The 13,927-nt window shown below is 44.3% G+C and overlaps 2 protein-coding genes across 4 annotated transcripts; both read right to left on the reverse strand.

Annotated features, from left to right (window-relative positions):
• Window positions 1-181: 181 nt before the first annotated feature.
• Window positions 182-4,138, reverse strand: pxmp2 (peroxisomal membrane protein 2). Its single transcript, XM_076999146.1, has 5 exons — window positions 3,941-4,138; window positions 2,367-2,486; window positions 2,056-2,218; window positions 1,322-1,441; window positions 182-1,228 (listed from the first exon to the last, which is right to left on the reverse strand). The coding sequence occupies exons 1-5, from the start codon at window positions 4,048-4,050 to the stop codon at window positions 1,160-1,162; spliced, it is 582 nt and encodes a 193-aa protein (XP_076855261.1). The 5' UTR covers window positions 4,051-4,138; the 3' UTR covers window positions 182-1,159.
• A 103-nt stretch (window positions 4,139-4,241) lies between these two features.
• usp30 (ubiquitin specific peptidase 30) lies at window positions 4,242-10,168 on the reverse strand. Of its 3 annotated transcripts, none has more exons than XM_076999136.1 (13): window positions 10,035-10,168; window positions 9,121-9,230; window positions 8,856-9,038; window positions 8,647-8,750; window positions 8,196-8,294; window positions 7,946-7,991; window positions 7,430-7,524; window positions 7,218-7,277; window positions 6,997-7,083; window positions 6,799-6,879; window positions 6,059-6,284; window positions 5,801-5,918; window positions 4,242-5,708 (listed from the first exon to the last, which is right to left on the reverse strand). In XM_076999136.1, exons 1-13 carry the CDS (start codon window positions 10,103-10,105, stop codon window positions 5,453-5,455), a joined length of 1,536 nt encoding a protein of 511 aa, XP_076855251.1. In that variant the 5' UTR covers window positions 10,106-10,168; the 3' UTR covers window positions 4,242-5,452. The 3 variants fall into 3 exon arrangements, with proteins under 3 accessions (XP_076855251.1, XP_076855253.1, XP_076855252.1); XM_076999138.1 differs by having other exon boundaries at window positions 9,927-10,065; XM_076999137.1 differs by lacking the exon at window positions 10,035-10,168 and adding an exon at window positions 9,809-9,918.
• Window positions 10,169-13,927: the final 3,759 nt, after the last annotated feature.

Here is a 13,927-nt window from a genome sequence, read left to right on the forward strand (position 1 = left end):
GAAGAGAGAGGTCGGGTGTGTGCGAGGTGGTGGCGCATTTCAGGGCATTGTTTTTAATCGCTCAGGTTTTCAAAAGATCATTTCAAACCGACCTCAGTAAAATGATAATAATAAAACATTTTTTTTTTTTTAACGAAGTTTCAAAAGGGCACTTTCGTTGATAAAGGGCAGAGTTGGTGGTGCTTTAGCACCACCTGATGTCTATGTGTGCACGCCACTGGTACAGAGTAATAGCGGGGCTATAAAGAGTCTGGACAGATCAGGTGTTTTAAGTGCCATAGAATACACACGCAAGCCCCATTCAGGAAAGAATCAGTGATCTAGATTGTTTCGTTTTTATCGTCAGATCTGTAACCCGCTTCTAGTTCCTTTTGGAATTGTTTCTATGGCATTCTGGTGACAGTGAATTGCTCAAATCCTTTATTAATGTCAAAAAAATAAAAGATTAACCCCAAATATGATGTTTTGAACACTTTGTCAGGTTTAGCTGGACAGCCTTTGCAGATTTAGTATTTAAAAGTAGGTCACAGATATTCAAATAGGCTATTTTTAATTAAAAATAAAAATGACGGACATGATAGCTAAACTTTCATGCCCACTCCCTGACACTTGCGCCAACATCAACAGTTTTGGAAACTTTCTGGACTCTAGAGGGCGCAATGACAGAAGAACTCTATCAAAGCAATGAGGGATTTGGATAGTGATGATAGTGAAAAATGAACTAGTACAGTTTTCTGTACTCTCCAAAGGTTTGGAGTCAGTTTGCTTTAATCTGTTTACAATCAGTTAATTCCATCAAACAGTTGCACAGTATACAAATATGAAGAGCAAAATAATGCTGCACAATACTGCATTCAGTTCAGGTAGAACGAATAACCGTGGCGTTAGTGGTCAAAAAATTATGCTTCTCAGTGCAATGGTCATTTTAAATTACAAAAAGCAATTACAGGAAAATTTGTAAAAATAAACCATTAAACCAGTGGCACTACACAAATATTTGCTGCAAATTGCCCTGGATGATGCTATAAAAATGCATATTACAAAATGTACCCTAGATATCAATAATTCAATAAACCTGATTTAGTAGTCTTTGAAAGGCACAAAGTAGATTCATTAGTGATCTGTGTAGTGATCTGTGTACCCTAAATCTTAAAGTACATCATTTCCTGACCGATGCGAGGTAGGCGTACCAGAACAAGGCGATCATGTTGGCAAACAGTACCCGGAACTGAAACGACAGAGTCAGAATGACAAACAGCTCACAGGCAACAAGACAACCCTGTTCAACATGCACCTCTCAGCTTACTGGGTTCAGACTCACCTGTACAGGTACATAATTGACGTTGATGAACTGAAAGGGGGTCCAGACTTTCCAGTTCATCTTCAGCGCCGGCCAATACCTCGTTTTGACTTTATCCTGAAGGTCTGCGATAGTCTTACCCTGCAACGATCACACAAAGCACTCCAGTAGCCACAAGGGGGCATTACAGCATAATGCTACACCACCTCCATTAAGCCTGTACTAAAGACTTTCTGTGGAAACATTGTTGAAAGAATAAGAAATAAATACAAAAGAGTACAAAAGTTGGTCAGCAAGAAATGTCCAATTTCAAAATGTCTCATAAGCTTAAAGATAAAGATACTGGAACAGTGACAATCCTGAAATACAGAGATTTCATACCAACATTGTCTCATATTCCCTGATATTTAGTAAATCAGATCAGTAGTATATCAGAGTACAAACACGGCCAAACTTCCCTGTCTACAACAGGACCCCAGACACTAGTGGCACAGTGGAGTCTTCCTCTCACTCTTCTCATCTTCCACACAAAACAATCCTGAATCACAGGTGGCCGGCCCTGTACATGGACCACTAAAGTCTAGACGTAGGACCACTGCAGCCACTTCCAGGGTTGAACCAGAAACTGCCCAGTTTCACTAACTGCCCCCTCGATGGCTTTTACACCATTATAAAATAATTCTCTCTGGCTCATTTGAAACGCAGCACAGGATCTAAGCACCCTGCATCACGATGAAGATGAGGAAGCAGTTTACCTCCAGAGCATTCATCACGATGAAGAAGAGGAGGAGGAAGGCGGGCGCGAACACGAGGCGCTCCAAGAGCAGCCTCTTCAGCGTGGTGTAGGGCACCGTCGCAGGGAACAGCGCCTCCAGCAGGTGGTAGAAGTAATGGCTGACGGGCCCCGTGACCACGAGCCTGAAAGCGTGAGATCAGAGGCTGTGCACATCAGGTTGGGTAGAGGAAGATTTAACACACATGGTGAAACGAGGCTGAGGTGTCTAATAAAACAGTCCATGGAGACAAACTGTGGGGGGAGTGTGTGGAAGATTGCTGATCAGCGTACCCATACACTGCAAAGCGGAGGGGCCCGTGCAGGTCGAGCTCCTTCCCCGGCTGGCCGACTTGGCGCTTCTTGGATTCCAAAACCTGAGAGAGGAGGTTTCCTAGAGCTGACAGAACACCGCTGCAGACAGAGCACACAGGCCACTCTCTTACTCACTTACATCCAGTACAGGCAGACAGTAGGTATTATTAGGGATGCACCGAAAATTCGGCCACCGAAAATTTTCGGCCGAAATGGCTTAAATTTGCATTTTCGGTTTTCGGCCGAAATACTTTCATCACCGAAACAACACGGCCGAAACAATGTGCTGTGATGACGCAAGCAAAAATCGCCACCTGCACGCGCTTATTTGGATAAAGCTAGCAAAAAAGTTTTCCAGTGATGGCGCCAAGGAAAAGGACATTACACCAAAAATTATGGAACTCGTTGCCTTAGACGATCAGCCGTTCTCTGTCGCAGGGATTTCGTAGGCTAATAGAGCACATTGAGCCCCGTTATGTTTTGCCGAGCAGACGACATTTTTCAGAAGTGTGTTTACCTGAGCTGTTTAATGTTGTTGCAACTCACGTCACGTTTTTATGAGAGAATTTATATTTATCTTTCAGGCCAGTCAGTTATAATTAAATTTAACTCGTATAAAATACATATATTTATCCTCTCAGATAAAAACGGTCTGCAAGCGAGTTTAATTTAATTAGTGGTCGGCCGTTGTCAGCGGTATCGCCGTTAACGGCCCACCACTAATTTTATTTTATAATATGCATTACTATAATGTCAGTGCTAAATAAATATTTTCAAATCAAATTTTGTAGTTGATTTATTCTTTGAATAGCAATGCCTTGATTTTAGTGAGGTTAGCCATAAATCCAATGTTACTAATAATTGGCATAATGTATTTCGGTGTTTCGGTTTTCGGCCTTGGTTTCCTCATTTTCGGTTTTCGGTTTCGGCTAGGAATTTTCATTTCGGTGCATCCCTAGGTATTATAATACACAAATATAAATTTGTGTATTATAAAGCTCCAAAAATAGGAGAACTAAAAATGATAAACTTGGTGAAGAAGCTTAAAAACGTTACAGCAGTCAATCACAGTTAATACATAAAGCCCGTGTTTTGTGGTTTGGTAGGGTGCCATGGGTCAGTGTGTTGCCAAATGATTAAAAGTGTGGCCTGCACTTTTGAACTTTTTCCTCAGTGGGACGAGCCTCCCGGGAACAGCTTATTGGACCAACAAAAAAAGAAGGCACACAAAATAAACCCGCAGCTTAAAAGAGCAGGAACGAAAGCAAAGGTCTTCCTCGCACGAGCCAACACGACGGAGACGCGATTGCGTAAAAAAGTTCGCAAAACGTCACCGCAAGACGTTAACGGAGCTCAGGGGGCATCAGAACGGGCCTTTCTGGGCTACAACATCCACACAAGAGCAGAGCATTAGGCGCCGTTACCGTACACGACTACATTACCGCACACTTAACATCATTTGACACTTCAGCGTCGCGGTACTGATGCACAACCGCAACACCGGCACCGGACAACGAGCTAGCAGACTTAGCTTAGCAATGATGGCAGCTGACCTCGTAACCGACTTGGTGCTGATCGGGTATTTCTTTAACAGCAGCAGGTACTGCTGCAGCAGCTTCGTCAGGAGAGCCGGGTCTCGAACGGGCAGGCTCCGCGCAGGCATCGTGGGCTGACAGCTGCCCGACACACCGCACCGTTTCGACACCGCTGAAAGGGAAAGGTGGAGTGGGCGTGACCGCGACCTACGTCACTCTAACCACGCCCCGCCCCCCCGACGCGCCCTGTTCCACACACGCGATATTTTATGCGAACACCAATGTCAATAAGACGAGTCGATACAACAGGCTTAATAGATACAGAAATTTATTTATCATTTAAATGTGAGAAAACAGCTTAAAAGTCACCCTTACAATCGAAGCCACGTCAATACGTTATCGTAAAAATATTTCTCAGTGCAAATGGATTAACATACAAATCATACATTGTCAACCTTTCCCTCTTTCCACAGTATTAAACATGCGCGTGCTCGCAAGTGGCCGTAGTTTTTTGGTCGAAACGGCTACCTGACAGAGCAGTTACAGAAGACATACATTTGGTTTGTATGTAGTTTACACACGCCCCAGAGGTTTAAAAATGAGACCACTACAGGTTCCTGTTGTGTAATTAGCTTTAGGTACATCTAGACTTGAAATTGGCACAGAGGACTCAAATGTTTGAGGACTTACCACACTATGTACGTGTAGAATCATAGACATTCATATAAGCAATCTCCCCTTCACTCACTGGTGTGTGTTCATTCATTCTCTCTCTCTCTCTCTCTCTCTGCCCGTAACACACACACACACACACACACACCGTTATTTGCTACAACTGCCAGTACAGCAGATGAGTGACCCAGCATCGGCCTATCAATCATCCTGGGCGTAGTGTCCTGAGCACTGTAGTGCGACGACTGTCCCGTTATCCAGTGCTGCACGCTACCCTGCGGAGATCCACCTCCAACACGCCTGGTTCTTCATCCACAGGACATGCTGGGTCCAAATACCACCCGGCCAGGCCACGGGTCTCCGTACACAGAACCGCACAACCGTGGTCTTATACTACACCCCAGTTAGGTAGCCATGGTTCCATGTTTGTCTGAATTTCCAGGACGAGTACTGCCCTCTTAGTTCCAGGGACGGGCAAGCAGTAGCACACAACTGTTCATTCTTGTTTCACTGTTTCTAAAACGGCTTTTTCTGCCCCAATCAATCGTTTTTTGGTTCTCCTAGTCCATGCATTCAACGAGGACAAGGCAAACAAGACCTTTACCATTGTGCAACTTTAAGACAGACCTCCACTTTACAGAGCAGCCACACCCATCTGGTGTGTGAGCTCACACAAGGCCCAATAAGGTTACCTCTAGTTGCAAACGGCCAACTCACTTCCTTTCAGTAAGAAATGACCACAGTGTAGCAAGACTATGCTTGTTTTGGTTGGATCTACTGATTGGGGTAGGGGGGTGGGGCTTGAGTGGGCGGGGACTGTCATGTCCAATCCCAGTGGGGCAGGGCTTGCCATATCCACTACATTGCTTCTTCGGCGCAGGGGACAAGTCTGCTAGGCACACGCTCATAGAACAGCAGGTACGCGCTAGCTGAGAGCACCTCCTGGAGGCTGGCCTTGCGCACCGCGTCGTCCGACACCCACAGCCACTGGGGGGTGAAGGGGGAGGGGCTGCGCAAGGGGGAGGGGCCGCGGCGGTACGTGACAAAGTGGCCCGAGTGTGTGTCGCCGTGGTGCACAAGCACTGCCGTCAGCCGGAACAGGAAGTCCGGGGAGCTATTGGGAACGGAAGCAGGTTCAGTTTCACTCCAAATACCAGCAGAATAAGACAATTTACTTCTTATAGTTCATTGAAGTGTGTGTTTTACCTGCAGTTGTAGGCAAGGTGGAGCTCAGGACGGAGTCCTGGGGACTGGATGAAGGTAGACAAGGCCCCGTTTGTAATGGGCGTGTTGTTGTTGTGGTGGTGGAGGCGGTGATCTGGATCTACAAATCAAAAGAGAAAATGTTGACATTCATTAAGACAATGTAAGACATGGCTTTACACAAATTAATGTGACAACTTATAGAAAGTACGAGATGCCGGCAAAATTAAATCAAACTCCTGGCGACTCCTGACACCTCACCGATGCCATTAGAGATGGTCTGACCATCATGTGGTTCGCCTGCTGAATCAGTGCAGCTGGGTTTAATGGCCCTGGCAGGCTTCTGTAGGCTCTGAGAAACACTGTGGTGCTTGTAGCGGTCCATGGTTAGGTACTCGGAGAACTGAACGTGTTCCTGCCTCTTTATTGGAGCGCCCTCTGTGGACCAGGTCAGTCTCTGCAGGTGGATGCAAAGACACTGGGGAAGCTAGAGTGGAACACCACACACACCCCAGAAACAAAGATGTCAAATATAATAATAATAATATATTTTTATTTATAAGCGCCTTTCAGGATACTCAAGGATACTTTACAATAAGATAAGAAACCATTTAAAAACATAAAACATTCAAGTAAAATAGATATAAAATTAAGTAACAAATTAAAATGACAAATTCATAAAAGCAATTTCAAAAATATGTGTTCTTAAGTGCCTCTTAAAAACATCCATTGATGTACATGTACGGAGATATAGAGGGATTGAATTCCATAATTTTGCACCACAAATATGACACACACAAGTGATCAAAGCAACAATGATCTTTAAAAGGTGGACAGATCTAGGTAACTTACTAAGTCAAGGTATGACTTGGTGTCTACAGCAACTGCACTGAAACAAGAGCTCTGAATCTCTTGTAAGCCAGCTGGTATGCTGGTATGGTGGAGAACCATCCTACTACACCCATCTGATGTGTGCAGACAGAATCAGAGGCCACGCCCACCTTCCCAAGTTTCAGCTGTTTAATGAAAGTTGTCCTCTGGCTCTCAAGCAGCTGACCATTCACCAGGTCCCTGGTCTGCTTCTGTGTCCACACACACACAACGAGAGATGTTTCATGTCTAAATACATGTCTTCACATTCTTCACAGCAAACCAAATGCAATGTGGTTAGTAATATGATCCTAGATCCATAGTTCTACCTTGGTGCAGTTTTCACACTCCACCTCTTTGATGGTCTCAGAGGAGATGAAGTGCTGAAGGCAGTGATCCAGAGTGACCGGCCGACCCTACAGGACAAACGGCCATTGTCATTGGAGACGACAGGGTCATGCTAATTTGCTTGTGTATGATCTCTACGTACATCAAGACTTTACAGGAAGATCAATCTACAAAACTGTGGCTGTCCTACTGTTTTGCTTACCCACTGAACAGCTGGAATGGACAGTGAGAGGCTGTCAAAAGAGTCGTACCGTACGGGACTCTACAAAGAAAGAAATAAAGGTCCTGCAATGAGCATGCAGCTTCATAAAACCAAAAACGCTTCAGTCAACAGAGACTTCTGCACCACCTCAACAGGGTGTCTCCCTCCCCTCAGTGCTAGCGCCCTGCACCAACATTCACCCGATACGTTACCTGTCGCTCGCAGCGTTTGCAGGCCATGTAGCTGGTCAGGCGTCCGTGGAAAGGGTGCTGCGTTCTCCACAGGCTGGGCACGGGGTGCAGTGGCCCTGGACAACGCCGCGTCAGAATTAAAGGCTTGGTTTAGCATGCTAAACGCTAACAGCATGAGAGCAAAAGGTTTGGTTTAGCATGCTAAACGCTAACAGCAGAAAAGAAAAAGGCTTGGTTTAGCATGCTAAATGCTAACGGCAGAAGAGCAAAAGATATGGTATAGCATGCTAAACAGTAATAACAGAAGACCTAAAGGCATGCTTTAGCATGCTAAATGCAAACAGCAAAAAACCTAAAGGCATGGATTAGTATGCTAAATGCTAATAGCATTGTGGCGTGCTAGACTCCATCTGCTGTTAGCTAGGTTAGCGTCTGTATGTTGATCTGTGCCTTTAATCAAGATGTCGGCTGAGAAAAAGACCTAACGCAGATGCATGCGGTGCAGAACTCATGGGTACGGAGCAGGGCAGCTCTCACCTCGACTCCTGCAGCTAAGGGTTTTATCACTGCTCTCCACAGTCTTCTGCAAATGAAAGAAGCAGAAAGGAGCACAGCCCATTACTGCCAGACATTAGTACTGCTGAAAGAGACCAAGGACTGTAATGTTGCAACAAACTTGTTTATCTTCACAAAGTCATACATATAGATGCATAAAGCCAGGCCTTGGTGGGACCATACAGCAAGGCGATTATGTGTGTGTGTGGTGGTGGTGTTGTTGTTGTTTTACCTCCAGCGTTTCCATGTCAAACAGATGAGTGATTCTGGGCTGCCGGTCACGCTCCTCCTCAAGGGAGGACGTGAGGACGTGGAACAGCTCATGAGCGTCCTGACAAGTGGAATTACATACAAAATAAATGAAAACATCACTCTCTCAGTCACATGCACAGACACCGTGACTCATCCTGCACATGTTCCATCATGCAAACCTCAATCACACTGGAGAAAAATAAACATCGCGAATGAGCCAAAAGCAATTTCGATGCACACATGCATAACAAAATATCATGTGGGATATCAAGCGATGTGGGACCTCTATCTGAGACATTCTGTGTACTAAGTGGTGGGTTGCAGGAAAAACTTTACCAAGAGCAGGCTACAAAATGTACAATAACATGTACATAAGGCACATCACAGCACGTCTGTGCAGTGCTGTTTCTGTGGAAGAAAACCCAACTCACCTGCTCCTCAAAAGAACTGATGTGCCATCTGTACAGCCGAAGAGCTTCTAACAGACACCCTGCGTCCAGCACGTCGTCTTCCACGGGCTCGTGACTGGACAGCCCTGACGCCGTGTGGGCAAGATGAGCAAAAACGTGTGAACTTCAACAGCCAGAGAGAAAGAGAGAACAGCAAGATGCTTGCAGACAGTATGACAGACACGCTGTACCTTTAAGCAGCTCCAGCAGCGTTTTAGATAAGTGTCTGTCCATCCCTGGCTTAGCCGTGCTAACGCCGCTCTGATTCGTAAAGTCCTCCAGCCATTTAATGAAGGACGGACAAGACGCTAGGCCTTGCAACAGCGAGTTCATAAAGCATGTGTTGCCCAAGTTCAGGAGACCAGGCACCATGCCTAAAGAGGATGCCACAAAACAGTTAGCCTACTTATGTCGTGACACAGAACCCCACGTGGGGACCATAGCCGAGCTCTTTACCTCTCCTCTTCTTCTTCCTGTCTGTGATTGGACCCCAGAGCACGTAGACTCCCGCTGCCATGGCAGCGGCGATGCCGCCAATCACGCCCCAGTTCTTCAGCATTTTATTCCTACCACACAAACAAAGATTATCTCACAGTAATTGCTGTCGTAAACTGCAAATCTGGTCAACTGTGTAATCTATTCTGTTGTTAAACTAAAAGAGATATACACAAACTCTAATCTTGATAACCTTCTAATCTAATACCTTCTAATCTTGATAACTACCTACGTGCTTAGGTATATAAAGTGAATGTCAAACAGCATTGCTTAAATCTTGCGAGGAGACAGCTGTGGCAATTTTAACTTTTCTTCCTGTCAGAACAGCCAAATCAAGACAGGTTCAAGCCAACCTAACCCTATGCAAATCTCACATGTTACATTTTCAAAATGGCTAGACAGCTAATTAGACACATCATATTACCTAGATAGCTAATTACACACATAATATTACATAGACAGCTAGCTGGCCAACTAGCTAACTACAACTGCCAGCAACATTATGCAGCTTGCTGTTGTCCCGATAGTAAACCATAACAATATTACACAAAACACTATGAACAGACAGCTAGCCGGCTAACAATAGTCTCCAGCAGCTGAAATATTAAAACTAATCAAAGATCAACCATCATTTCTCTAATTAACTGACCCAAGGAGGAACATTTGAGTTAGCTCCACAAACCCAGTTATGGGTCCGAGCCACCCAGAACCCGAAGTGAGCGGTGTTAGCGAACAGCCCGTTAGCCCAGCTGACAACACTCGCGTACCTTCACCTGCTCTTCATCCACACGGACCTCTCACGAGTGCGTCGTGCTAACGAGCGTCCAAAAACACAGCCGCATTCGGTGCCATGCGCGACATTCACGGGTACCAACCTGACAGAAGGCGCCGTGCGGAGACACTCTCGGAAAAGCTTATCTGGGGCCTCCTGTCTTCGCCAAGGCATGTTTCATGAACCTCTTTAAACGGAACCAAACGCCGCCCGGTTGTCTTCCGTCGGACATTAGTGACCGAGGGACCGCGGCGATGACGTCATCGAAAACCATAGACTGATGTGATAAATCATGAAATACAGTGTTGCACAGCAGACACCACGACGGGTCGCACAAAAACACACTTTTTTTGGTCAGACAAAAAAAAAAACACTGATTACTGGTGTTTAATATTTCTTTTAATTCATAACTATATTTTTATTCGTAACCATATTTTGGCCTCAACGTAAACTACAAACTAAACGGTGCAGGATAGCAGACGTCTGAAAAAACTAATCCTCAATTTTGAATCCTCGTGTTCATGTTTTTCTTCTGACTGTGCTGCTCAGAGGAGGCGTCATGCCGCGTAATGATGTTTCTATGGAGATATAGCTACGCTGTAAATTTTGTATAAATAGATATTAAACAATCTTACAAGATCCACAATCAATATTTATTATGACATAAAATGTGTTACAAACACAATATTTTGTGGTGATGGGGTGGGGGGGGGATTTTTGTCAATAGCAAATTATATATATATAAAGTGTTGAGGGAAATGTGTGAGTTGCCAGCATGTTACATGAACATAGAATTTAAAAAGTAAACATACCACAGCTGCACTGGTAAAGTTAATTAGGTAAAGATAAAACACATTTGAGTGTTCAAGTAATTAATCAGACCAATCAAATGAGACACCCTTGGGGAAAGAATTGAGCCACACTGATTAAAAGGGAGTATAATGTCGAAGGGAAAGGAGACATATGAAGACCTGAAGAAGAAGGTGGTGACAGCCCATCAGTCTGGAGAAAACTACAACCCCATCTCCAAAAGATTCCTGCTCCTTCCATCCACTGTAAGACAAAGCATTTACAAATGGATGGCACCCAGCATAATTGCATTTCTGCTGAGAATTGGACAGCCATCAGACCTTACACCAAGAAGCACCAGAAATATAATAGTTCAAATAAAGGCCAACCCCACACATCACCTCCAGACCTCTCTGGCAGCATCTGGAATAAATGTACGTGTCTACAATCAGGTGCAATATCAACAGACATGGCATTAATGGGAGAGTTGCTAGAAGGAAGCATCAGCTATCAAGAAAAAACAAAGTTGCCTGCTCAAACTTTGCCAGAGAGAACTTGGAGCACTTGGCTTCCTGGAAGTCCATTCTCTGGACAGAGATGAGTCCAAATTTGAATTATTTGGCTACAATCACAGGTGCCATGTTTGGAGAAAAGTCAACACTGCATATAAAAAGAAGATTAATTAATTAATTTCCTTCGGGATCAATAAAGTACATATATTCAAGAACCTCCTCCCAACAGTGAAGCATGGTGGTGAAAATGTGAAGGCCTGGACCTGCTTTCTGCCTCTGGATCTGGACATCTCCATATTATTCAGAGAACCATAAATTCTCAGGCCTATCAACAAATTCTTCATAAGAATCTCCTTCCATCATTTGTCATGTCTAACCCCATCCCCACCTGTCAAGTCTGTTTTGCTTATGTAGCCATATGCAATCTGTCAGTCTTACTCCCTCCTTGTGTTTTGTAACCCCGCCCCTCGTTGGTGTGTTCAGGTGTTTTTTGTGTAATCTGTGTTTTGTCTAGTATAAGTCCTGTGTTTTGTCTAGTCTGTGCTGATCATTGTTTAAATATTTTCTATTTCCACCATGTTTATTAGTGTGTTTTGTAATATATATTTTATATTAATCAGTGTTTTGTTATGGTTTGTTCTTTTGTGTCTTAGTATGTCTTTGCATCTTGACCATGTTCGGACTCCCTCTCTGATTGGACCTCTGCTAGTTTGAATATGGAATGCCCTTTATTAAATCTCACTCCTCTCAACGTGTCACATCAGTCAGGGAGTTGAAGCTGGGATGGAAACAATTTATGCAACAAGACAACAACCCACAGCATTCCAGCCAAACTACCAAAAAAGACTAACATGCTGGATTGGCCCAGTCAAAGTCCAGACCTCAATCCCATTGATCTGCTGGGGCAAGATGTAAATGTGCCATATTTTGTCAATTGTGATTTTTACACCGCAATCGCAATTTGTCCTCCACTTTTAACCCATCTGTGCAGTTAGAACACACACACACACACTAGTGATTACTAGGGAGTTCTGGATCACACATGCCCAGAGCGGTGGGCAGCCCTAGCCTGGCACCTGGGGAGCAGTTGGGGTTAGGTGCCTTGCTCAAGGGCACCTCAGTCATGGCCTCAGGTCTGGGAATCGAACCCACGACCCTCCGGTCACAAGACCAGTTCCCTAACACCCAGGCCATGACTGCCCCAGGCCACAACTCAGAAGCAAGTGGTACATACCAGATATTGCTCCAACCTCTCTCAACTGGCAGAGTTCAGCAACGAGGAGTCAGTGTGCTTCATTTAGTCCTCTTGTTAGCTTGGGTGTATTAGTTTGTCTTTGCTGATCATTGTGTGTCTACAGCCCTGTTGTTGTTTTTTCATTAGTCCTATTCCAATGTTTGTTTAGTTGTTTAATTGTGTTCTTATGTCATATCAAATCCTATGTGTTGGCCATCTGTGGTCTGATGTTTACTTCCAGCAGAATAATAGTGCATATTGATATTGAACCCCAACTGTTTCACAGCCTCTTAGAGATCACTAGTGTGTGTGTGTGTGTGTGTGTGTGTGTGTGTGTGTGTTCTCACCCCACAAATGGGTAAATTCTGATTGAACCAAACTTTATACTTGACACAATGCAGTCAGACAAGTACCGTTGTCCTGGCAACAGCCAAACCCAGATTCGTCCATCAGATTACCAGATGGAGAAATGCAACTTGTTACTCCAGAGAACATGCATCCACTGCTCCAGTGGCAATGTGTTTTACACCACTGCATCCGATGCTTCGCATTGCACTTGGTGATGAACGGCTTGGATGCAGCTGCAACACATTTCATGAAGCTCTCCACACTGTTCTTGAGCTGACCTGAAGGCCACATGAAGTTTTGATGCCTGTAGTGATTGACTGCAGAAAGTTGCCAACCTCTTTGCACTATGCACTTCAGCATCCGCTGACCCCGCTCCATCAGTTTACGTGTCCTACCACTTTGTGTCTGATTTGCTGTCGTTTCCAAACACTTCCATTTTGTCATAATACAGCTGACAGTTGACTGGAATATTTAGGAGCAAGGAAATTTCAGGACTGGATTTGTTGCACAGGTGACATCCTATCACAATTCAACACTGGAATTCAATGAGCTCCTGTGAGCGACCCTTTCTTTCACAAATGTATGTAAAACAGTATGAATGCCTAGGTGCTTAATTTTATACACCTGTAGCCAGAAGTGATTGGAACATCTGACTCTGATGATTTGGATGGGTGAGTGGATACTTTTGGAGGAAAACGTTTCCTGACTCGCTCCTCCAAAACACCCCAAAGTGGCTCAATAATATTTAGATCTGGTGACAGTGCAGGCCATGTGAAATGTTCAACTTCACTTTCATGTTCATCAAACCAATCTTTCACCAATCTTGCTGTGTGTATTGGTGCATTGTCATCCTGATACATGGCACCGCCTTCAGGATACAATGTTTGAACCATTGGATTCACATGGTCCACCAGAATGGTTCAGTAGTCCTTGGCATATATCCATATATATATATATATATATATATATATATATATATATATAGAGAGAGAGAGAGAGAGAGAGAGAGACAGAGAGAGAGAGAGAGACAGCGAGAGAAAGAAATTGTAGTAAAGTACACAAAGTTTATATATATATATATACACTGCTCAAAAAAATAAAGGGAACACTTAA

The sequence above is a fragment of the Brachyhypopomus gauderio genome, chromosome 3 (genome assembly GCF_052324685.1).
Source record: "Brachyhypopomus gauderio isolate BG-103 chromosome 3, BGAUD_0.2, whole genome shotgun sequence".
Lineage (NCBI taxonomy): Eukaryota > Metazoa > Chordata > Actinopteri > Gymnotiformes > Hypopomidae > Brachyhypopomus > Brachyhypopomus gauderio.

Bases quoted from the DNA above. Each gene is read 5' to 3' on its own strand.
- usp30 (XM_076999136.1), bottom strand. From the start codon at position 10,105: ATGCCTTGGCGAAGACAGGAGGCCCCAGATAAGCTTTTCCGAGAGTGT. The intron at 8,295-8,646 runs GTGAGTTGGGTT...TCCACTTGTCAG, and splicing joins TCAGTTCTTTTGAGGAGCAG to GACGCTCATGAGCTGTTCCA. The intron at 7,992-8,195 runs GTAAAACAACAA...TTTCATTTGCAG, and splicing joins TTGACATGGAAACGCTGGAG to AAGACTGTGGAGAGCAGTGA.
- pxmp2 (XM_076999146.1), bottom strand. From the start codon at position 4,050: ATGCCTGCGCGGAGCCTGCCCGTTCGAGACCCGGCTCTCCTGACGAAG. The intron at 2,487-3,940 runs GTCAGCTGCCAT...CTCTGTCTGCAG, and splicing joins AGCACCAAGTCGGTTACGAG to CGGTGTTCTGTCAGCTCTAG. The intron at 2,219-2,366 runs GTACGCTGATCA...TCACGCTTTCAG, and splicing joins CTCCGCTTTGCAGTGTATGG to GCTCGTGGTCACGGGGCCCG.